Source organism: Chlorocebus sabaeus, chromosome 1 (genome assembly GCF_047675955.1).
Source record: "Chlorocebus sabaeus isolate Y175 chromosome 1, mChlSab1.0.hap1, whole genome shotgun sequence".
NCBI lineage: Eukaryota > Metazoa > Chordata > Mammalia > Primates > Cercopithecidae > Chlorocebus > Chlorocebus sabaeus.
In genome coordinates, this window is record NC_132904.1 from 55552231 (window position 1) to 55570351 (window position 18121).

An 18121-nucleotide genomic window follows, 5' to 3' on the forward strand; every position below is an offset into this window, starting at 1 on the left:
GCCTGAGAGGCAGAGGTTGCAGTGAGCCAAGATTGTGCCACTGCACTCTAGCCTGGACAATAGAGTGAGACTCTATCCCCTCCGCCACCAAAAAAAAAAAAAAAAAGAAAGAAAGAAAAAGAAAAGTGTCATTAGCTGTTTGATAGATATAGCATTGAATCTGTATTGAATCTGTAAATTGCTTTGGACAGTTTGGCCATTTTAACAATATCAATTCTTCCTGTCCATGATCATGAGCATGGAATATTTTTCCATTTGTTTGTATTGTTTCTAATTTCCTTCATCAGTGTTTTGTAATTCTCATTGTAGAGATCTTTCACCTCCCACCCTGGTTAGCTGTATTCCTAGGTATTTTATTCTTTTTTTTTTTTTTTTTTTTTTTTTGAGATGGAGTCTCGCTCTGTCGTCAAGCTGGAGTGCAGAGTCACGATCTCGGCTCACTGCAACCTCCGCCTCCCGAGTTTAAGCAATTCTTCTGCCTCAGCCTCCAGAGTAGTGTGCACCACCATGTCCGGCTAATTTCTGTATCTTTTTTTTTGAGACGGAGTCCCGCTCTGTTGCCCAGGCTGGAGTGCAGTGGCGCAATGTCGGCTCACTGCAACCTCCGCCTCCCGGGTTCAAGCGATTCTCCTACCTCAGCCTCCCCAGTATCTGGGATTACAGGCGTCCACCACGACGCCCGGCTAATTTTTTTGTATTTTCAGTGGAGACGTGGTTTCACCATGTTGGCCAGGCTGGTCCTGATCTCCTTACCTCAGGTGATCCGCCCGCCTTGGCCTCCCAAAGTGCTGGGATTACAGGCTTGAACCATCACGCCGCCTGGCCAATTTTTTGCATTTTTAGTAGAGACGTGGCCAACCTGGTCTCGAACTCCCAACCTCAGGTGATCTGCCCGCCTTGGCCTCCCAAAGTGCTGGGATTACAAGCATGAGCCACTGCACCTGGCCTAATTTTTGTATTATTAGTAGAGACAGGGTTTCACCATGTTGGCCAGGCCGGTCTCCAACTCTTCACCTCAGAAGATCCACCCGCCTTGGCCTCCCAAAGTGCTGGAATTACAGGCATGAACCACCGCGCCTGGCCTCCAAGTTACTTTTAAGAGGTAACCACGGTGAGTAAGCTGAATGTGCTCTGAGGGGTAGAAGCAGAAAAAGTATCTGTGTAAAAGGCATGTTTCCGCTTAGTTTACGAATGAGCTAAATGTAGAGCTGACTTGGGTTTAGTAGTAAGCGGGGGGAGGGGGTGGCCAGCAGGTAATGCAAAGCGGTTAGCTTTGGGAACAAGACAACTTGGATTCTAAGCCCATTTTTGCCATCCTGTGACCTTCACAGGTTTTACGTAGCCCTCTCTGAGCCTTAGTTTCCTGAAACTCAGGCAGGTTTTGCTCAGCCTTTGTATTTTCCACCATATTTAGACCAAGCACTCTGGCGCCTCCAAATTGAAGACAGCAGCTGCGGAACTGACGTAATAGGCTGAATCAGCCTCAGCCGCGAAATGCCGACTAATCACAGGCACTTCCGATGCGTGGACAAAAGGTTTGACGTCCCTGGGACCGCACTTCCGGGTAATTAAGGCTGAGCTTTAGACGCCAGGGCCAGTGAGCCGCAGCCGGGTGACTTGGGTACCCCGACTGCGCATGCTCTCGCCCCGGCGCCAGGTGGCTCCCTCTTTCTCGCAGGTGGGGCGGGGCACTGAAAGGGGCGGTCCAGGACCCCGACTTGTCTCGCGGTTACTGGGTCGGCACGAGCGCGCGAGGCTCGGGGGCGGCACGGGGCGGGGTTTAGCCTGGGGCAGGCGCTGCGGGTGTTTGCAGGCGTCGCTGTGCTAGCTAGGTTGAGGTGGTCCCGAGTGAGGCGGTCGCACCGGAAGTGGATCTGGCCGTGGCGCTTCGGCGTAGTAAGGAGCCTGAGGTAGAATTTTGTTGTTTAGGGGGCGCGGCACCGCACCGCTTCTTTCAGCTTCCTTGCAGCTGCCATGGCGAAAGGCAGAGTGGCCGAACGCTCGCGGACGGGCGCTCACCACACGACCCCCGTGGGGGACGGGGCAGCGGGGACGCGGGGTGCCGAGGCGCCTGGCCGCAGAGATCACCAGAAGGGTGAGTGGGCCCAGGGAGCAGAGCTGGGGGTGGGCGGAGGCTTCTGTGTGTCCGGAGGGAAAAAGGACCCCCGCAGGTCTCGGAGAGTTGTGGGGAAAGAGGGAGCCTGCTGACGCAGGGGCGGGAGCAGAGACCGGAGGGAATTGGGCTTGGGCGCTCGCGCAGCACAAGGCCGTACGCCTAGTAGGTGCATTGTAAATGCTATTTGAGTACAATTCACTTAAAAGAAAGGATGACACTGGCTTGTTGACGCTCAAGTAGATTGTAAGGTTGATGATAACGACGCTAGGCAGAGCTGGAAGCATTCGTTGCGTTGTTTATACAGATGAAGAAACTGAGGCCCAGGTGGGTATATGACTTACAAAGTCATAAAGCCAGATCAGTGAAGTAGTAGTTAGGAGCAAGGACTTAATACTTCCAGGTGGCAGGTGGTGTGTGAGTCCCTGCCCTACTGTTTTCTTGTGATCTTGGACTTGGTAACTTTCAGAAAACCTCAATGTCTGAACTGCGAAATGGGGATAATAATAATATCTACTTAATAGGTGGTGCGTGGGTTAAACGAAATAATTCACGTAAAAGATTTAGAGTAATGCTTGGATATGAAGTGGGGGCTAAATAAATATTAGGAGTTACTTAGTTACAGCTAAGGTCACTCATTCTAAAGTTTTTTCCTCCTACTACATCCTGACATTTCTCACGGCTTTATTTTTGGTTTTTGTTTTCTCTTTATTCCTACTGCCTCTATAATTGCAGAATCTCACTCACGGCTTTAAATATTGTTTTAAGGAAAAAACTGTACCTAGAAACTACTGTGATTCCGTGTTGGCCTGGAATTGTTCTTTAAATGATTTTAAAGCTCATAAACTTGAAGTGATCCTAAGAAGTTTGTCTGTAGCTCACACAGGTGTGTTCCACCACCAGTGATGGCTAAGGAGAGCTTTAAGAGTGTGTAGCAGAAAATGTTAATGTATTTTCAAATAATTTAAAATGTCTCCAACAGTCTAATTTGACTCTGTCACCTTTATGTATTTGGTATTTTTCCAGCTTATATACACTGAAGCCGGGTAACTTCATATAACTTCAAAAACAGAGAAATGAATCATTGTTAATGTGTAAATCAGCTCTGAATAAAAGATTGTTTTGAAGACTCTACTACTGAGGGTGACATATTCCAAGGTCTGCATTTCCTGAAAAAGTGTTTTCCAGATAGGGCATCCCTAAAAATTGACATCTCATTTGAGGTAGCAGCCAGTTTTACTATTCATGATTTTTACCTAAAGCTATTCAAAAAATAAAACCTTGAAACTTCCAAAGTACTCTTATTTTTTTATCTTATTTTATTACAACAGAACATTCAACACAATTATTCTTATGATGCTGTCACATGACATCTATAGATCACAAATCTATAGGAAGACAGGGAAGGGATGTGAAGGCATGCCTTCATGGTGAAGTAAGGCCTGTTTTTAGTGGCTTGAGACACGGCCTCGCTGTGTCACCTGTGCTGGAGTGCAGTGGCATGATCATAGGTCGCTGCAGCCTCAGCCACCTGGGCTCATGCGATCTTCCCACGTCAGCTCCACCAAGTAACTGTATGGGACTACAAGTATGTGCCACCATGCCTAGCTAATTATTTATTTTTTATAGAGACGGGGCGGGGCAGGGTGTCTTGAAGTCCTGGGCTCAAGTGTCTTCCTGCCTTGGCCTCCCCAAATGCTGGAATTACAGGCATGAGCCATTGTGCTTTGCCAGGTAAGTAAGATTTGCATAAGTAGAGAGAAGGGAAGGGTGTTCCAGGCTAGGAGAAATAGAGTAGTAGGACTGAAGGTTAGTGTGAAACTTTTATGTGTGTAGGTAAGGAGATTACCTTGTCAGGAGCAGAGGGTTTCTGTTGGGTGTCAGTAGGCGATGAAGTTGGCCTGTTCAGGATGGTGTCTGAATGTTCCTGTAAATTCCATGATACTTGGAAATGCATTTGTATTTTATTAAGTGACATATATAACTTTGGCAAATAAGTAGTTGTCATTATTTGTATGTTTGAACTATTTTACACGCTATCTGCAATGTTTGCACATTTAATGGGTTCCTTACCATTACTCTGGCCTCTAGTCTCAGAGCTGAGCCTAGTAGTCTGTGGACCACTTTGAATACTTGAGTAAGGCAGAAGTAACACGGAAAGTCTAATTTTTGCATGATGAAGATGAGAGAGCAGACAGGAGGTGGAACTAGTTAAGAAGCTCTTGAGGATGCATCAAGCCCAGGCAGTGGTGGAAAGGCTGGAGGGCACACCTAAACATGCGGAATCCCAATGCTGGGAAACCAGGGCCAAATCCATATCCCCCCAACATCGGGTGCCCTGTAGGTTCCAATCCTGCCCACCCACCACCTATCAACCCACCCTTTCCCCCGGGTCCCTGTCCTCCCCCAGGAGCTCTGCAGGGCAATTTGTCTTTCCCCCCAGGTTGGCCCCTCATCCTGTGCCACAGCCAGGGTATCCAGGATGCCAACACTCGGGTCCCTACCCTCCTCCATACCTACCACCTGCCCCTGGAATGCCTCCTGTGAATCCTTTGGCTCCTGGCATGGTCAGACCAGCAGTGATAGTGGACAAGAAGATACAGAAGAAGATGAAGAAAGCTCATAAAAAGATGCACAAGCACCACAAGCATAGCAAGCATTCCTCCTCCTCTTCCAGCAGTGATTCTGACTGAATACAGGCCCTGGACCCTTCCCTCAGGTCTCACCAGTTCTGCTCTCCTATCAAGCTTCAGATGCCATGTTGTACTGGGGAAAAGTAGCCGTTGTGCTCTCCATCCCCTACCCTCACCTGAGCTTCACCATGCTGTTGAGCCCTGAGTGGTGAGGGAAAATGGGAAGAGGATTGCCATGGTCTAGCCATCTTGTTGCTGCTTGGATAGATCATATAGCTAATGAGTTTAGCAGGGGAGCTATTTTTTGAAGATGATGAACTAAATGTTGAAGACAAGTTCGAGATCTGTAAAATGTGATTTTTTACTTCCGCTTATAATACTTGTGATTGGGGAGGTTTGTGGAAATTTAATTATGATGAAAAACCTCTATCTTTTTTTTGTTTTGTTTTGAAACGGAGTCCCGCTCTGTTGCCCAGGCTGGAGTGCAGTGGTACGATCTTGGCTCACTGCAAGCTCTGCTGCCCGGGTTCACACTATTCTCCTGCCTCAGCCTCCGCGTAGCTGAGACTACAGGCACCCGCCACCATGCAGGGCTAATTTTTTGCGTTTTTAGTAGAGATGGGATTTTACCATGTTAGCCAGGATGGTCTCGATCTTCTGACGTTGTGATCCGCCCGCCTTGGCCTCCCAAAGTGCTGGGATTACAGGTATGAGTCACCCGCGCCCGGCCTGTGTTTTTCAGTATATAAGTCATGACCCTTGTGAGGGGTGTGAAATCAATTTGATGGATAATCAAAAATAAGCATTTTTAAATAATGGAATAGAAGAGAAAATATCAGTGCTTTGGGATTAAATGCTGGTTTTTAAAAATTTTTTAAATCTTTTCTTGAGTTATATAAATATATCAGGTCATATACATTAGTTAGGCTGATATGGTGGCTCATGCTTGTAATCTCAGCACTTTGAGAGGCCGAGGCAGGCAGATCATGAGGTCAGGAGTTCAAGACCAGCCTGACTAACATGGTGAAACCTTGTCTCTCCTAAAAGTACAAAAATTAGCTGGGTATGGTGTGCACACCTGTAATCCCAGCTACTTGGGAGGCTGAGGCAGGAGAATCACTTGAACCTGGGAGGCGGAGGTTGCAGTGAGCCAAGATCACGCCACTGCACTCCAGCCTGGGTGACAGAGCAGTACTGGTGTAAGTAGCTGTAATGCTAAAAGGCACTACTGTATGTGTAATGTGGCCATAAGAAGACACATTATAAATGCGTTTGCTATAAATTTAAATGTAGACGTATAAAAACAAGATTTATGACTTTTTAATCTATGTTTAGAACTCTTGTTAGAATTATACCCAAGGATTGTTGAATTATAATTGCCAGCATTCTCTGTTTACCAGTTTGTGCGAAAGGAGAACCTCAGAGTGGAATGTCATTAGGCTTTATTGCACCCTCATCAGTTGTTTTCTTGTGTTACTATAGAATACAATGCTTGAGAAAGTTTGCCTAATTTTAGAGAGTGAGGAAAATATCAAGTTAAACTTAGATCTTAATTTTGTTCAAATGTCTATATATTTCATCATTCAACTATAATAAGACAGGTAGCAATTAGAGACCTGTCTACTCAAGGAAAACTCAGGGTAATTAATGTTCTTTAGTTCAGTTAAACACTAACTCCTTTCACTCATCTTATTCTTTACTTTAGTACTGGTAAATTCATAATGTAAAGAAAAATATTATAGTTTTAGAGCTAGCATACTAAACGCCTTATTTAATTTTTAACTTAAGAGGAGTACATTAGGCTGGGTTTGATGGCCCACACATGTAATCCCAGCACTTTGGGTGGGCAAGGCAGGAGGATTGCCTGAGCCCAGGAATTTGAGATCAGCCTGGGCAACATAACATAGTGGGACCCTGTCTCTATTACAAAAAAAAAACAAAAACAAAAATTAGCTGGGCATGATGCACGCCTGTAATCTCAGCTACTTGGGAGGCTGAGGTTAAGAGGATCTCTTGAGCCTTGGAGATCCAGGCTGCAGGGGGCCGTGATTGCACTATTGCACTCTAGCCTGGTTGATGGAGACCCTGTTTCAAAAAAAAAAAAAGACTATTACCTATTTAAGTCTTTTAAAATAGTTAGCTGCACATGTACAGGATAGAAGGCTGACTGTAGGCCGGGCACCATGGCTCACGCCTGTAATCCCAGCACTTTGGGAGGCTGAGGCAGAAGGATTGCCTGAGGTCAGGAGTTCGAGACCAGCCTGACCAATATGGTGAAACCCTGTATATACTAAAAATACAAAAATAGCCAGGCATGGTGGCAGGCACCTACAGTCCCAGCTATTTGGGAGGCTGAGGCAGGAGAATTGCTTGAACCTGGGAGGCTGAGGCGGAGGTTGCAATGAGCCAAGATGGCGTCACTCTACTCCAGCCTGGGTGACAGAGCAAAACTCCATCTCAAAACAAAACAAAAGCTGACTCTTTTTCCATCTTTTTTTTTTTCTTTTATTCTTTTTGAGAGGGAGTTTCACTCTTGTTACCCAGGCTGGAGTGCAATGGCACGATCCCTGCTCACTGCAACCTCCGCCTCACGGGTTCAAGCGATTCTCCTGTCTCAACCTCCCGAGTAGCTGAGATTACAGGTGCCAACCACCGTGTCTGGCTAATTTTTTACATTTTTAATAGAGACGGGGTTTCACCGTGTCGGCCAGTCTTGTCTCAATCTCCCGACCTCAGGTGATCCACCTGTTCTAGCCTTCCAAAGTGCTGGGATTACAGGCATGAGCCTCTGCGCCCTCCCCCTTTTCCCATCTTTTAATCTTCAACAAAATTTCCACAAACTCCATGAATCTTGCCTTCACACTAGCCCAGTGATCTTGCTTTGCTATAAACTAAATGCCCCTTTTAACTCTACTCTTCCTTGTCGGGGGAAGGGGAATATCTAGCTAGCTAATGGTGGCATCAGCTTCTTAGGAGCACAGAGTGAATAAAGCATTTGGTACTCAATAGATGTTTAGCAGACAGCGCTAATCACAACTATATTTAAGTACATAGCTTGGATAGAAGTTCTAAAGAGAATTGCTAAGAAAGGGGGGGAAGATCCATCATTCTTTCTTAAAAGTCATTCTTATGTATGCAGATATCTTCAGGATAAAAAAATTATGAATGCCCTGGTGCAGTGGCTCACACCTGTAACCCCAGCACTTTGGGAGGCTGTGGCGGGTGGATCACCTGAGGTCAGAAGTTCGAGACCAGACTGACCAACATGGTGAAAACCCGTCTCTACTAAAAATACAAAAAAGTTGGCTGGGCGTGGTGGCAGGAGCCTGTAATCCCAGCTATTCCCGAGGCTGAGACAGGAGAATCGCTTGAAGCCAGGAGATGGAGGTTGCAGTGAGCTGAGATCATGCCACTGCACTCTAGCCAGGGTGACGGAGCGAGACTGCCTCTACAAAAAAAAAAAAAAAATTAATGGTTTTGAAGGTTTTAAAAGATGCTTATAATATTAAATTATTTGTGTTAGTTTTTCTTATACTCTGCACCTGATTCTAGCAGGAAAGTAAGTTAAAACTGGGCTGGGGTAAGTTAATTGGATTTAAAAGTAGCATACCTTTAGATGGATTTAAAAGTAGCATAACTTTAAGAAGTATATAATGTGATGTGTATCTCCAAAACAGTTTATTATCTATGATTTGTCTATAATTAATAGCTGTCGCCCAGGATGGAGTGCAGTGGCACAATTTTGGCTTATCACAACCTTCACCTCCCGGGATCCAGCAATTCTCGTACCTCAGCCTCCCCAGTAGCTGGGACTACAGGGGTGTGCCACCACGCCTGACTAATTTTTTTGTATTGTTAGTAGAGACAGGGTTTCACCCTGTTAGCTAGGCTGGTCTTGAACTCTTGACGTCAGGCGATCTGCCCACCTTGGCCTTCCAAAGTGCTGCCATTACAGGAGTGAGCCACCACACCCGGTCTATAATTATAAATTATCATAATGGACGTCCTGAAAAAATATACACTACTTGTGTGTATAATGTGTCTTTGCTTTGATGTCAACCTATAGAAAACTCAATACTTATATTTATATTACCCTCATTCCTTACCTACTTTATTGAATAGCTTTTTATTCAATAAAATAGAAAAATAACTATTTTAGCCTTGTGAAAATGGTTTGTGTTTAAATAGGTTTTCTAGCCCAGTTCAATGGCTCATACCAGTAATCCCAGCACTTTGGGAGGCTGAAGCAGGAGGATTGCTTGAAGCCAGGAGTTCAAGACCAGCCTGGGCAAAATAGTGAGACCTGGTTTCGAAATACAAAACTAAAAAATTGCCGAGTGCAGTGGCTCACGCCTGTAATTCCAGCAGGTTGTGAGGCCGAGGCGGGCGGATCACGAGGTCAAGAGATCAAGACCATCCTAGCCAACATGGTGAAACCCCATCTCTACTAAAAATACAAAAATTATCTGGGCATGGTGGCATGCACCTGTGATCCCAGCTACTTGGGAAGCTAAGACAGGAAAATTGCTTGAACCCAGGAGGTGGAGGTTGTAGTGAGCCGAGATCATGCCACTGCACTCCAGCCTGGGTGACTGAGCGAGACTCCATCTCAAAAATAATAATAATAATAATAATAATAATAATGATTAATTAACCAGGCATGGTCACAAACACCTGTGGTCCCAGTTAGTCAGGAGGCTGAGGCAGGAGGATTGAAGTTGAAGGCGTTCAACTCCCAGGAGTTGAAGGCTGCAGTGAGCTATGATTGCACCACTGCACTCCAGCCTGGGCAACAGAGTGAGACACTATCTCATAAAAGTAAATAAATAATAAATAAATGGGATTTATATTTATAAACCAAAACAACATTTTTTATTCAATTGGGTTTAGTACACCCTGATGTTTTTGCAACTTTTTGCTGATTATGCTTTTTTTAGAGAATGTAACTTATGAGTGAATATAACTTATTAGGAGGCCTCAAGATATATATTAAATTAGATAGTAACCAGAGCATAAATGTAACAGACAGTTAGCCATTTGTTTTTACAAGATTCTGCAGAGACCTTTTCATGTTTGACCTGAGATGTTTAAAGTGTGTTTTTAATTCTCTGTGCTCCTAAAAAGCATACATATTAATACGTCTGTGGGTTAATGAACTAGAGTACTAAGAGATAGGCATGCTTGGTTTATTGTTCCACCGAAAGTACCTTTTGTACTATATTATGATCCTCTTCCTTCCTGCAATAAATTTCAGAAATAAGAGATGAGCAAATCTTCTTTTTGAGATTAACATGAAACATAACGAAGTTAGAATAATAGGAACTGGTTGGAGGCCGGGTGCGGTGGCTCACACCTGTAATCCTAACACTTTGGTAGGCCAAGGTGGGCGGATCACTTGAGGTTAGGAGTTCAAGACCAGCCTGGCCAACAATGTGAAACTCCGTTTCTACTAAAAATACAAAAATCAGTTGGTCCTGGTGGCACGTGCCTGTAATCCCAGCTACTCCGGAGGCTGAAAGGGGAGAATCACTTGAACCTGGGAGGCAGAGGTTGCAGTTAGCTGAGATCAGGCCACTGCACTCCAGGCTGGGCGACAGAGCAAGACTCCGTCTCAAAAAAAAAAAAAAGAAGAAGAAGAATAGGGACTAGTTGGGAAGTTAGATTGATTGTTTACTGAAAGTGGGAAAAGATAATTTAGTTTTTCACATAACTAAAATCTTATAGAAAACTTGCTAAATTTAACGAATAGGTAAGAATAATTTATATTTAGTATTATCAAAGCACTAACCTAAGCAATTCTTATTTCAAGAGAAATTACAGGTTAGTTATAAATAGATATTAAAATGCTTTGGAGACTGGGCACATTCACTCACGACTGTAATCCCAGCACTTTGGTAGGCCAAGGTGGGCAGATCACCTGTGGTCACGAGTTCAAGACCAGCCTGGCTAACATGGTGAAACCCCCATCTCTACTAGAAATACAAAAATTAGCTGGGCGTGGTGGTGCACGTCTGTAATCCCAGCTACTTGGGAGGCTGAGGCAAGAGAATCACTTGGACCAGCCTGGCTGATATGGTGAAACCCCATCTCTACCAAAAATACAAAAACAATTAGCCAGATGTGGTAGCACATGCCTGTAATCCCAGCTACTCGGGAGGCTGAGGCAGGAGAATTGCTTGAACCTAGGAGGTGGAGGTTGCAATGAGCCAAGATCACGCCACTGCACTCCAGCCTGGGCGACAGAGCGAGACTCCTTCTCAAACAGCAACAACAACAACAAAATGCTTTGGAAATACGCTTCACATTATTTGGTTCCTTTTAGAGATAGGGTCTCACTGTGTTGCCCAGGCCAGAATCAAAGTTCTGCGCTCGGCCGGGCGCGGTGGCTCAAGCCTGTAATCCCAGCACTTTGGGAGGCCGAGACGGGTGGATCACGAGGTCAGGAGATCGAGACCATCCTGGCTAACACGGTGAAACCCCGTCTCTACTAAAAAATACAAAAAACTAGCCGGGCGTGGTGGTGGGCGCCTGTAGTCCCAGCTACTCGGGAGGCTGAGGCAGGAGAATGGCGTGAACCCGGGAGGCGGAGTTTGCAGTGAGCTGAGATCCGGCCACTGCACTCCAGCCTGGGAGACAGAGCGAGACTCCGTCTCAAAAAAAAAAAAACCAAGTTCTGCGCTCAAACGATTCTCCTGACTCAGCTTCTTGAGTAGTTGGGACTATAGGTGTACACCACCACCACTATGGCTCAGGAATTTTTTTTTTATAAATAGATAGTGCAGTCTCCTTCTTTGGGCCTCTTACTTGTAAAAGTGGGCCAGATTTTAGCTTTTCAAACTTTAATGTGTGTGAAGATCACATGAGTATCATTAAAATGCAGATTTTTGCTTCAGTGGAAATCTGAATTTCCATCAAGCTTCCTGATAATGCTGATTCTTGTAGTCTACCAATAGCAAGGAGCCAGTTGGTTTCTATTTCTCTATATGTTCAACATAGAATTTAGTAATACCTAGTCAGGGCTCAGTGGTACATACCTTAGTCCCAGCTACTTGAGGGGCTGAGGTGGGAGGATTGCTGGGGCCCAGGAGTTCAAGTCCAGCCTGGGCAACATAGGGAGACCCTGTCTCTTCAGGGGGAAAAAAGTTAGCAAAATCTTACTAATTCCAATTGTGGTAGTGAGACAAGGGATAAAATGAAGCTTATCTTGTATTTAGTCAAGACTTTTTGGTTGAAAGGAATAGACATCAGTTTAAACTAAGAAAAATAAAAAGGAAGATTGTTAAACAAGAGAAAAAGAATATAAGAAATAATCTCACTGAGCAAGAAATAGAGCTAGGCATCAGGGGAAGTGGAACATTAGAAATCAGCAAGTAACTTAGCTATATTTCCCAATTCTGCTTCTCTGGGTTTCTGTTCCAACCTCTCCTATTTTCTGATACATGTCTTTGGCTTACCACTTTGGCTTACTGTGTCCTCCACCATTTAACCTTTTAGCTCCAAGTCCCACTATCCCTTGACAACCAGTATCTCTTTTATTTCAAATTATCAAGAGAAAATCTGGTCAGCCAGTAATGATTTGTTTCTACTTGGGTCAAGTGTCCAACCCTGGGCCAGAGAGCCTTCTGGGTTTGGGAGGGTAGAATGTAAGAATAGGGGCTCCTGAGATTGGCCCCCTTATGGGACAAGGGAAGGGTGTTAATTCAAGGGAAGGGAGATGGGTTAGAGCAGCAATGACAGCTGTCTAATACACATTTATAAACTTTTATGAAGAAGGATTTGCTAAAGTAGTAGAGTATAGGCAGTTCAGTACTTTTAGGATACTTCATAAAAGCTTGTTTGAAAGCCACCTGTGCAATAGTTGAATCCATTCTAAGGGAACTAAAACTCATAAATCTGAATTGTAGTATGCATTTTTTTTTTTTTTTTAAGAAACGGAGTCTCGCTTTGTCACCTAGGCTGGAGTGCAGTGGTGTGATCTCGGCTCACTGCAAGCTCCACCTCCCGGGTTCACGCCATTCTCCTGCCTCAGCCTCCCAAGTAGCTGGGACTACAGGTGCCTGCCACCACACCCAGCTAATTTTTTGTATTTTTAGGAGAGACAAGGTTTCACCGTGTTAGCTAGGATGGTCTCGATCTCCTGACCTTGTGATCCGCCCACCTCGGCCTCCCAGAGTGCTGGGATTACAGGCATGGGCCATCGTGCCCGGACATATAGTATACATATTTTTAAATACTTTTGAGTATTATCAGTGTACACAAGGGATCATGGTAAAATAAAAATTGAGTCACGCACTCCTACCTCTTCCCCAGTGAGCACAATGTAAAGTTGTCCTGGCCTCCGCGCTATTGACCAGTTCCTGGCAGAACAGCCCTGTACTTTCTTCTACTTACTGTTTCCTGGATCTCATTCCGTACTTTTATCGTTCATACAATTTTTTAAGCTAATACTGAGATTACCTTTTGTGGGACTACAAATATTCTCCCATTGTTGGAGTTACAGAGGTACCCAAAACATTCGAGATTCAAGTTTATATTCCGATGTATTTGGTTTAAAGAGAAAGTGTAACATTTCTCCAGTTGCATTTGTGAATATCTGTGTTCTTAAAACAGTTGAAGTGATTGCCAAATTACCTCATTTTTCCAAAAGGGCCATTTTGTCTATGCTGTTGGCTCCCAGTATAGAAATATGAAATTGACAGTATGTGATAAAATTTAGAGCATTTAGAACAATGTTCTTTTTTTCCCCTTTGGCTTATCAGTAAGCCAGTGCTACAGAGTCTGGTGTTCTGCTTTTTCATACTTCTAAAATGGATGTATCCCCCAAAAGTAATATGTCCAGTTAATAAACTTCAAGTACTGTACAGTGCTTAAATTTAATTAATTTTTTTTTTTGAGATGAAGGTTTGTTCTTGTTGCCCGGTCTGGAGTGCAATGGCTGTTATCTCCACTCACTGCAACCTCCACCTCCCGAATTCAAGTGATTCTCCTGCCTCAGCCTCTCAAATAGCTGGGATTATAGGCATGCACCACCATGCCCAGCTAATTTTGTATTTTTAGTAGAGACAGAGTTTCTCCATGTTGGTCAGGTTGGTCTCGAACTCCCAATCTCAAGTGATTTGCCTGCCTCGGCTTCCCAAAGTGCTGGGATTACAGGTAAGCCACCACGCCCAGCCCAGTGCTTAAATTTAATGTCACATTGTTTTAGGCAAAAGTACGCACCATTATCTGGAAGGAAAGCATTTATAGAAATTACTTGCCGGCATGTCTTTCTTTATATTTATCTTAATTATACCTTCTTTTTTCTTTCAGAAAAATCCTGGGCAGAAGCTGGATCAGCAAGAATGTCACTCCTTATATTGGTGTCCATTTTCTTATCTGCAGCTTTTGTTATGTTTTTGGTATATAAAAATTTTCCTCAGCTTAGTGAGTAAGTATGGGAAATAAACTGAAAATGTATAGATATTTATAAGATGAAAGTGGATTAAGGCCAAGTGCAGTGGCTGACACCTGTAATCTCAACACTTTGGGAGGCCGAAGTGGATGGATTGGTTGAGTCCAGGAGCGAGAGACCAGCCTGGGCAACACGACAAAACCCATGTGGAAATACATACATAAATATGTGTGTGTGTATATTTAATATATATGTTAAAACACACACACACACACACATATACATATATATATATTTTTTGAGACAGAGTCTTGCCCTGTCGTCCAAGCTGGAGTGCAGTGGCGTGATCTGAGGTCACTGTAAGCTCTGCCTCCCAGATTCAAGCAATTCTGCCTCAGCCCCCCAGTAGCTGGGATTTTAGGGGTGGGCCACCTCATCCAGTTAATTTTTGTGTTTTTAGTAGAGACGGGTTTCACCATGTTGGCCAGGCTGGTCTCAAACTCCTGACCTCAGGTAATCCACCTGCTTTGGCCTCCCAAAGTGCTGGGATTATAGGCGTGAGCCACTGTGCCCAGCCTGGAAATACATTTTAGAAGGGCAAAATATCCCAGAGCTATTAAACCCTAGTAATACCACCCTGGTATAATCATAGATTATATAAAGGACTACTAAGATGTAGTTAGACTTTCAACCAGGGCCAGCCTGATGTGGTAATGGAGAACTATGAAATGTGTTTTAAAAGTATCAGGAAGGACATTTTTTCTCCAAATTGCCTTCAATCACAATTCTTTTTTTTTTTTTCTTTTCTTCATTTTTCATTTTTTTTCTTTTCTTCACTCTATCGCCCAGGCTGGAGCACAATGGTATTAATTTTGGCTTACTGCAATCTCTGCCTCCTCTTCTGAGTTGAAGGGATTTTTGTGCTTCTGCCCCCTGAGTAGTTGGGATTATAGGTGTGCGCCACCATGGCTGGCTAATTTTTATATTTTTAGTAGACATGGGGTTTTACCATGTTGGCCAGGCTGGTCCCAAACTCCTGGCCTCAAGTGATCCGCCCACCTTGGCCTCTCAGAGTACTAGGATTACAGGCGTGAGCCACTGTGCGCAGCCCACAATTTTTTTTTTTTTTTTTTTTTTTGGAGACTGAGTTTCGAGATTGTTGCCCAGGCTGGAGTGCAATGGTGCCGTCTCAGCTCACTGCAACCTCCACCTCCTGGGTTCAGGCAATTCTCTTGCCTCAGTCTCCCAAGTAGTTGGAATTACAGGTTTGCGCCACCACACTTGGCTAATTTTTGTATTTTTAGTAGAGTAGTGGTTTTGCCATGTTGGCCAGGCTGGTCTTGAGCTCCTGGCCTCATGTGATCTGTCCACCTTGACCTCCCAAAGTGCTAGGATTACAGGCGTGAGCCACTGTGCCCAGCCTAGAGTCTTTTTAGTTTTATAAATTTCATAAGTAGGAACCTTTAGTTTACTGGGTGTCTTATTTGACTTGAGAAAACAGCACTGGGGCTCACACCTCTTTTTTTGTTTTGTTTTGTTTTGTTTTGTTTTAAGGCAGGGTCTTGCTCTGTTACCCAGGCTGAAGTGTAGTGGCACAGTTACGGCTCACTGCAGCCTCAACCTCCTGGGCTGAAACGATCCCCTACCTCAGTTTCCCAAGTAGCTAGGAGTAGAGGCTTGCACCACCATGCTCTGCTAGTTTTTAAATTTTTTTGTAGAGACGTGGTGGGTGCTGGGATTACAGGTGTGAGTCGCTGTTCCCAGTCATAACTCAGTTAAATTTTTTTTACCTTGTAAACAAATGAGGGCTCATGCCTGTAGTCCTAGCACTTTGGGAGGATGAGGTGGGAGGATCACTTGAGCCCAGGAGTTTGAGAACAGCCTGGGTCACGTAGCGAGGCCCCGTCTGTCTAAAAAAAATTTTTTTTTTTTTTGAGACGGAGTCTTACTGTTGCCCAAGCTGGAGTGCAGTGGTGCAGTCTCGGCTCACTGCAACCTCCGCCTCCCAGGTTGAAGCGTTCTCCTGCCTCAGTCTCCCAAGTAGCTGGGACTGCAGGCACACGCCGCCTTACCTAGCTAATTTTTTTGTATTTTAGTAAAGACCAAAGTTTCACCTTGTTGCCCAGGCTGGTTGTGAACTCCTGAGCTCAGACAATCCGCCCACCTTGTCTTCCCAGAGTGCTGGGATTACAGGCGTGAGCCACCGCGCCCGGCCAAAATACTTTTTTTTGAGATGGAGCCTCACTTGCTCTGTTACCCAAGCTGGAGTGTAGTGGTGCAATCTCGGCTCACTGCAGCCCCTGCCTCCCAGTTCAAGCGACTCTCCTGTCTGAGCCTCCCTAGTAGCTGGAACTGTAGGTGTGTGCCACCATGCCCGGCTAATTTTTGTATTTTTAGTACAGATAGGGTTTCACCATGCTGCCCAGGCTGGTGTTGAACTCCTGACCTCGTGATCCACCCGTCTTGGCCTCCCAAAGTGCTGGGATTACAGGTGTGATCCACTGTGCCTGGCCTATAAAATTTTTAAAACTAGCAGAGCGGCCTGGCTTGGTGGCTCGTGCCTGTAACCCCAGCACTTTGGGAGGCTGAGGTGGGTAGATCACCTGAGGTCAGGAGTTCGAGACCAGCCTGTCTAACATGGTGAAACCCCATCTCTACTAAAAATACAAAAATAAGCCAGGCGTGGTGGCAGGTGCCTGTAGTTCCAGCTACTTGGGAGGCCAAGGCAGGAGAATAGTGTGAACCCGGGAGGCGGGGCTTGCAATAAGTCGAGATGGCGCCACTGTACTCCAACCTGGGTGACAGAGCGAGACTGTCTTTAAAAAAAACAAAAAAAAACCAAAAAAAACTAGCAGAGCATAGTGGCACATACCTGCAGTCCCAGCTACTCAGTAGGCTGAGGTGAGAGGATCGCTTGAACCTAGGAGATGGAGGTAATAGTGAACTATGATCGTGCTATTGCACTCAATCCAGCCTGGGTGACAAAGCACGGGAGCCTGCCTGTAGAACAAACAACACAAATGATCATAATATGCATGAAACACAAAGGTGGTGATTCGAGGCTTCCCTAAGCAAGAAATCATTCAGTTCCAAACAAAGTGCCAAATATAGAGTAAAATGGAAAACTTGCAGTTTTTTGTGAATTCAAGAAAGTAAACTATGAATTTGTTACATTTTTACTTAATTTTCATTGTAAATTATTATTTGGTTTATCATCAGGATTACCCAAAATGATGTTAAATGTTTTTAATATACTAACATCTGTGGTTCATTTGTTTTTTTCTTTTTCCTTTTTTCTCTTTTTTTTTTTTTTTGAGACAGAGTTTCACTCACTTGCCCAGGCTGGAGGGCAGTGGCATGATCTCGGCTCACTGCAACCTCTGCCTCCTGGGTTCAAGTGATTCTCCTGCCCCAGCCTCCCGAGTAGCTGGGATTACAGGTGTGCACCACTACACCCAGCTAATTTTTGTATTTTTAGTAGAGACGGGATTTCAACATGTTGGCCAGGCTGGTCTCGAACTCCTGACCTCAGGCGATCCACCCGCCTCAGCCTCCCAAAGTGCTGGGATTACAGGCGTGAGCCACCACGTGCCTGGTCAGTGGCTCATTTCTTATATTCAAGTCAAAATTTATTTCGATGTTGGAACAAATGCCTTTTTTTAACCCTTGGTTTGTGTCATCCAGAACTTTCATGTATAAATTACCTGTCTGATTCTGCTGAGACATTAAAAAGAAAAAATTGCCTGTCTCATGAAATTATATTAAAGCATTAAAAAATAATTTATAGCTGGGTACAGTGGCTCACTCCTGTAATCCTAGCACGTTGGGAGGCCAAGGCGGGCAGATCACCTGAGGTCAGGAGTTTGAGACCAGCCTGGCCAACATGGTGAAACCCTGTCTGTACTAAAAATACAAAAATTAGCCAGGCATGGTGGGATGTGCCTATAAACCCAGCTACTTGGGAGGCTGAGGCTGGAAACTCAC

At 44.7% G+C, this 18121-nt stretch overlaps 1 protein-coding gene across 4 annotated transcripts in view; it reads left to right on the forward strand.

Annotated features, from left to right (window-relative positions):
* Positions 1-1569: 1569 nt before the first annotated feature.
* Positions 1570-18121, forward strand: part of TMEM41B (transmembrane protein 41B) — a 30071-nt gene continuing 13519 nt past the window's right edge. For all 4 annotated transcript variants that reach the window (XR_012093801.1, XR_012093799.1, XR_012093800.1 and 1 more), the window contains exons 1-3: positions 1570-1678; positions 1930-2095; positions 14056-14173. Coding sequence is in view for 1 of the 4 variants with exons in the window: in XM_073018503.1 (XP_072874604.1) it covers positions 1637-1678; positions 1930-2095; positions 14056-14173 (326 nt within the window). In the remaining 3 variants the exon portion in view is untranslated. The remainder of the gene's footprint in view (positions 1679-1929; positions 2096-14055; positions 14174-18121) is intronic.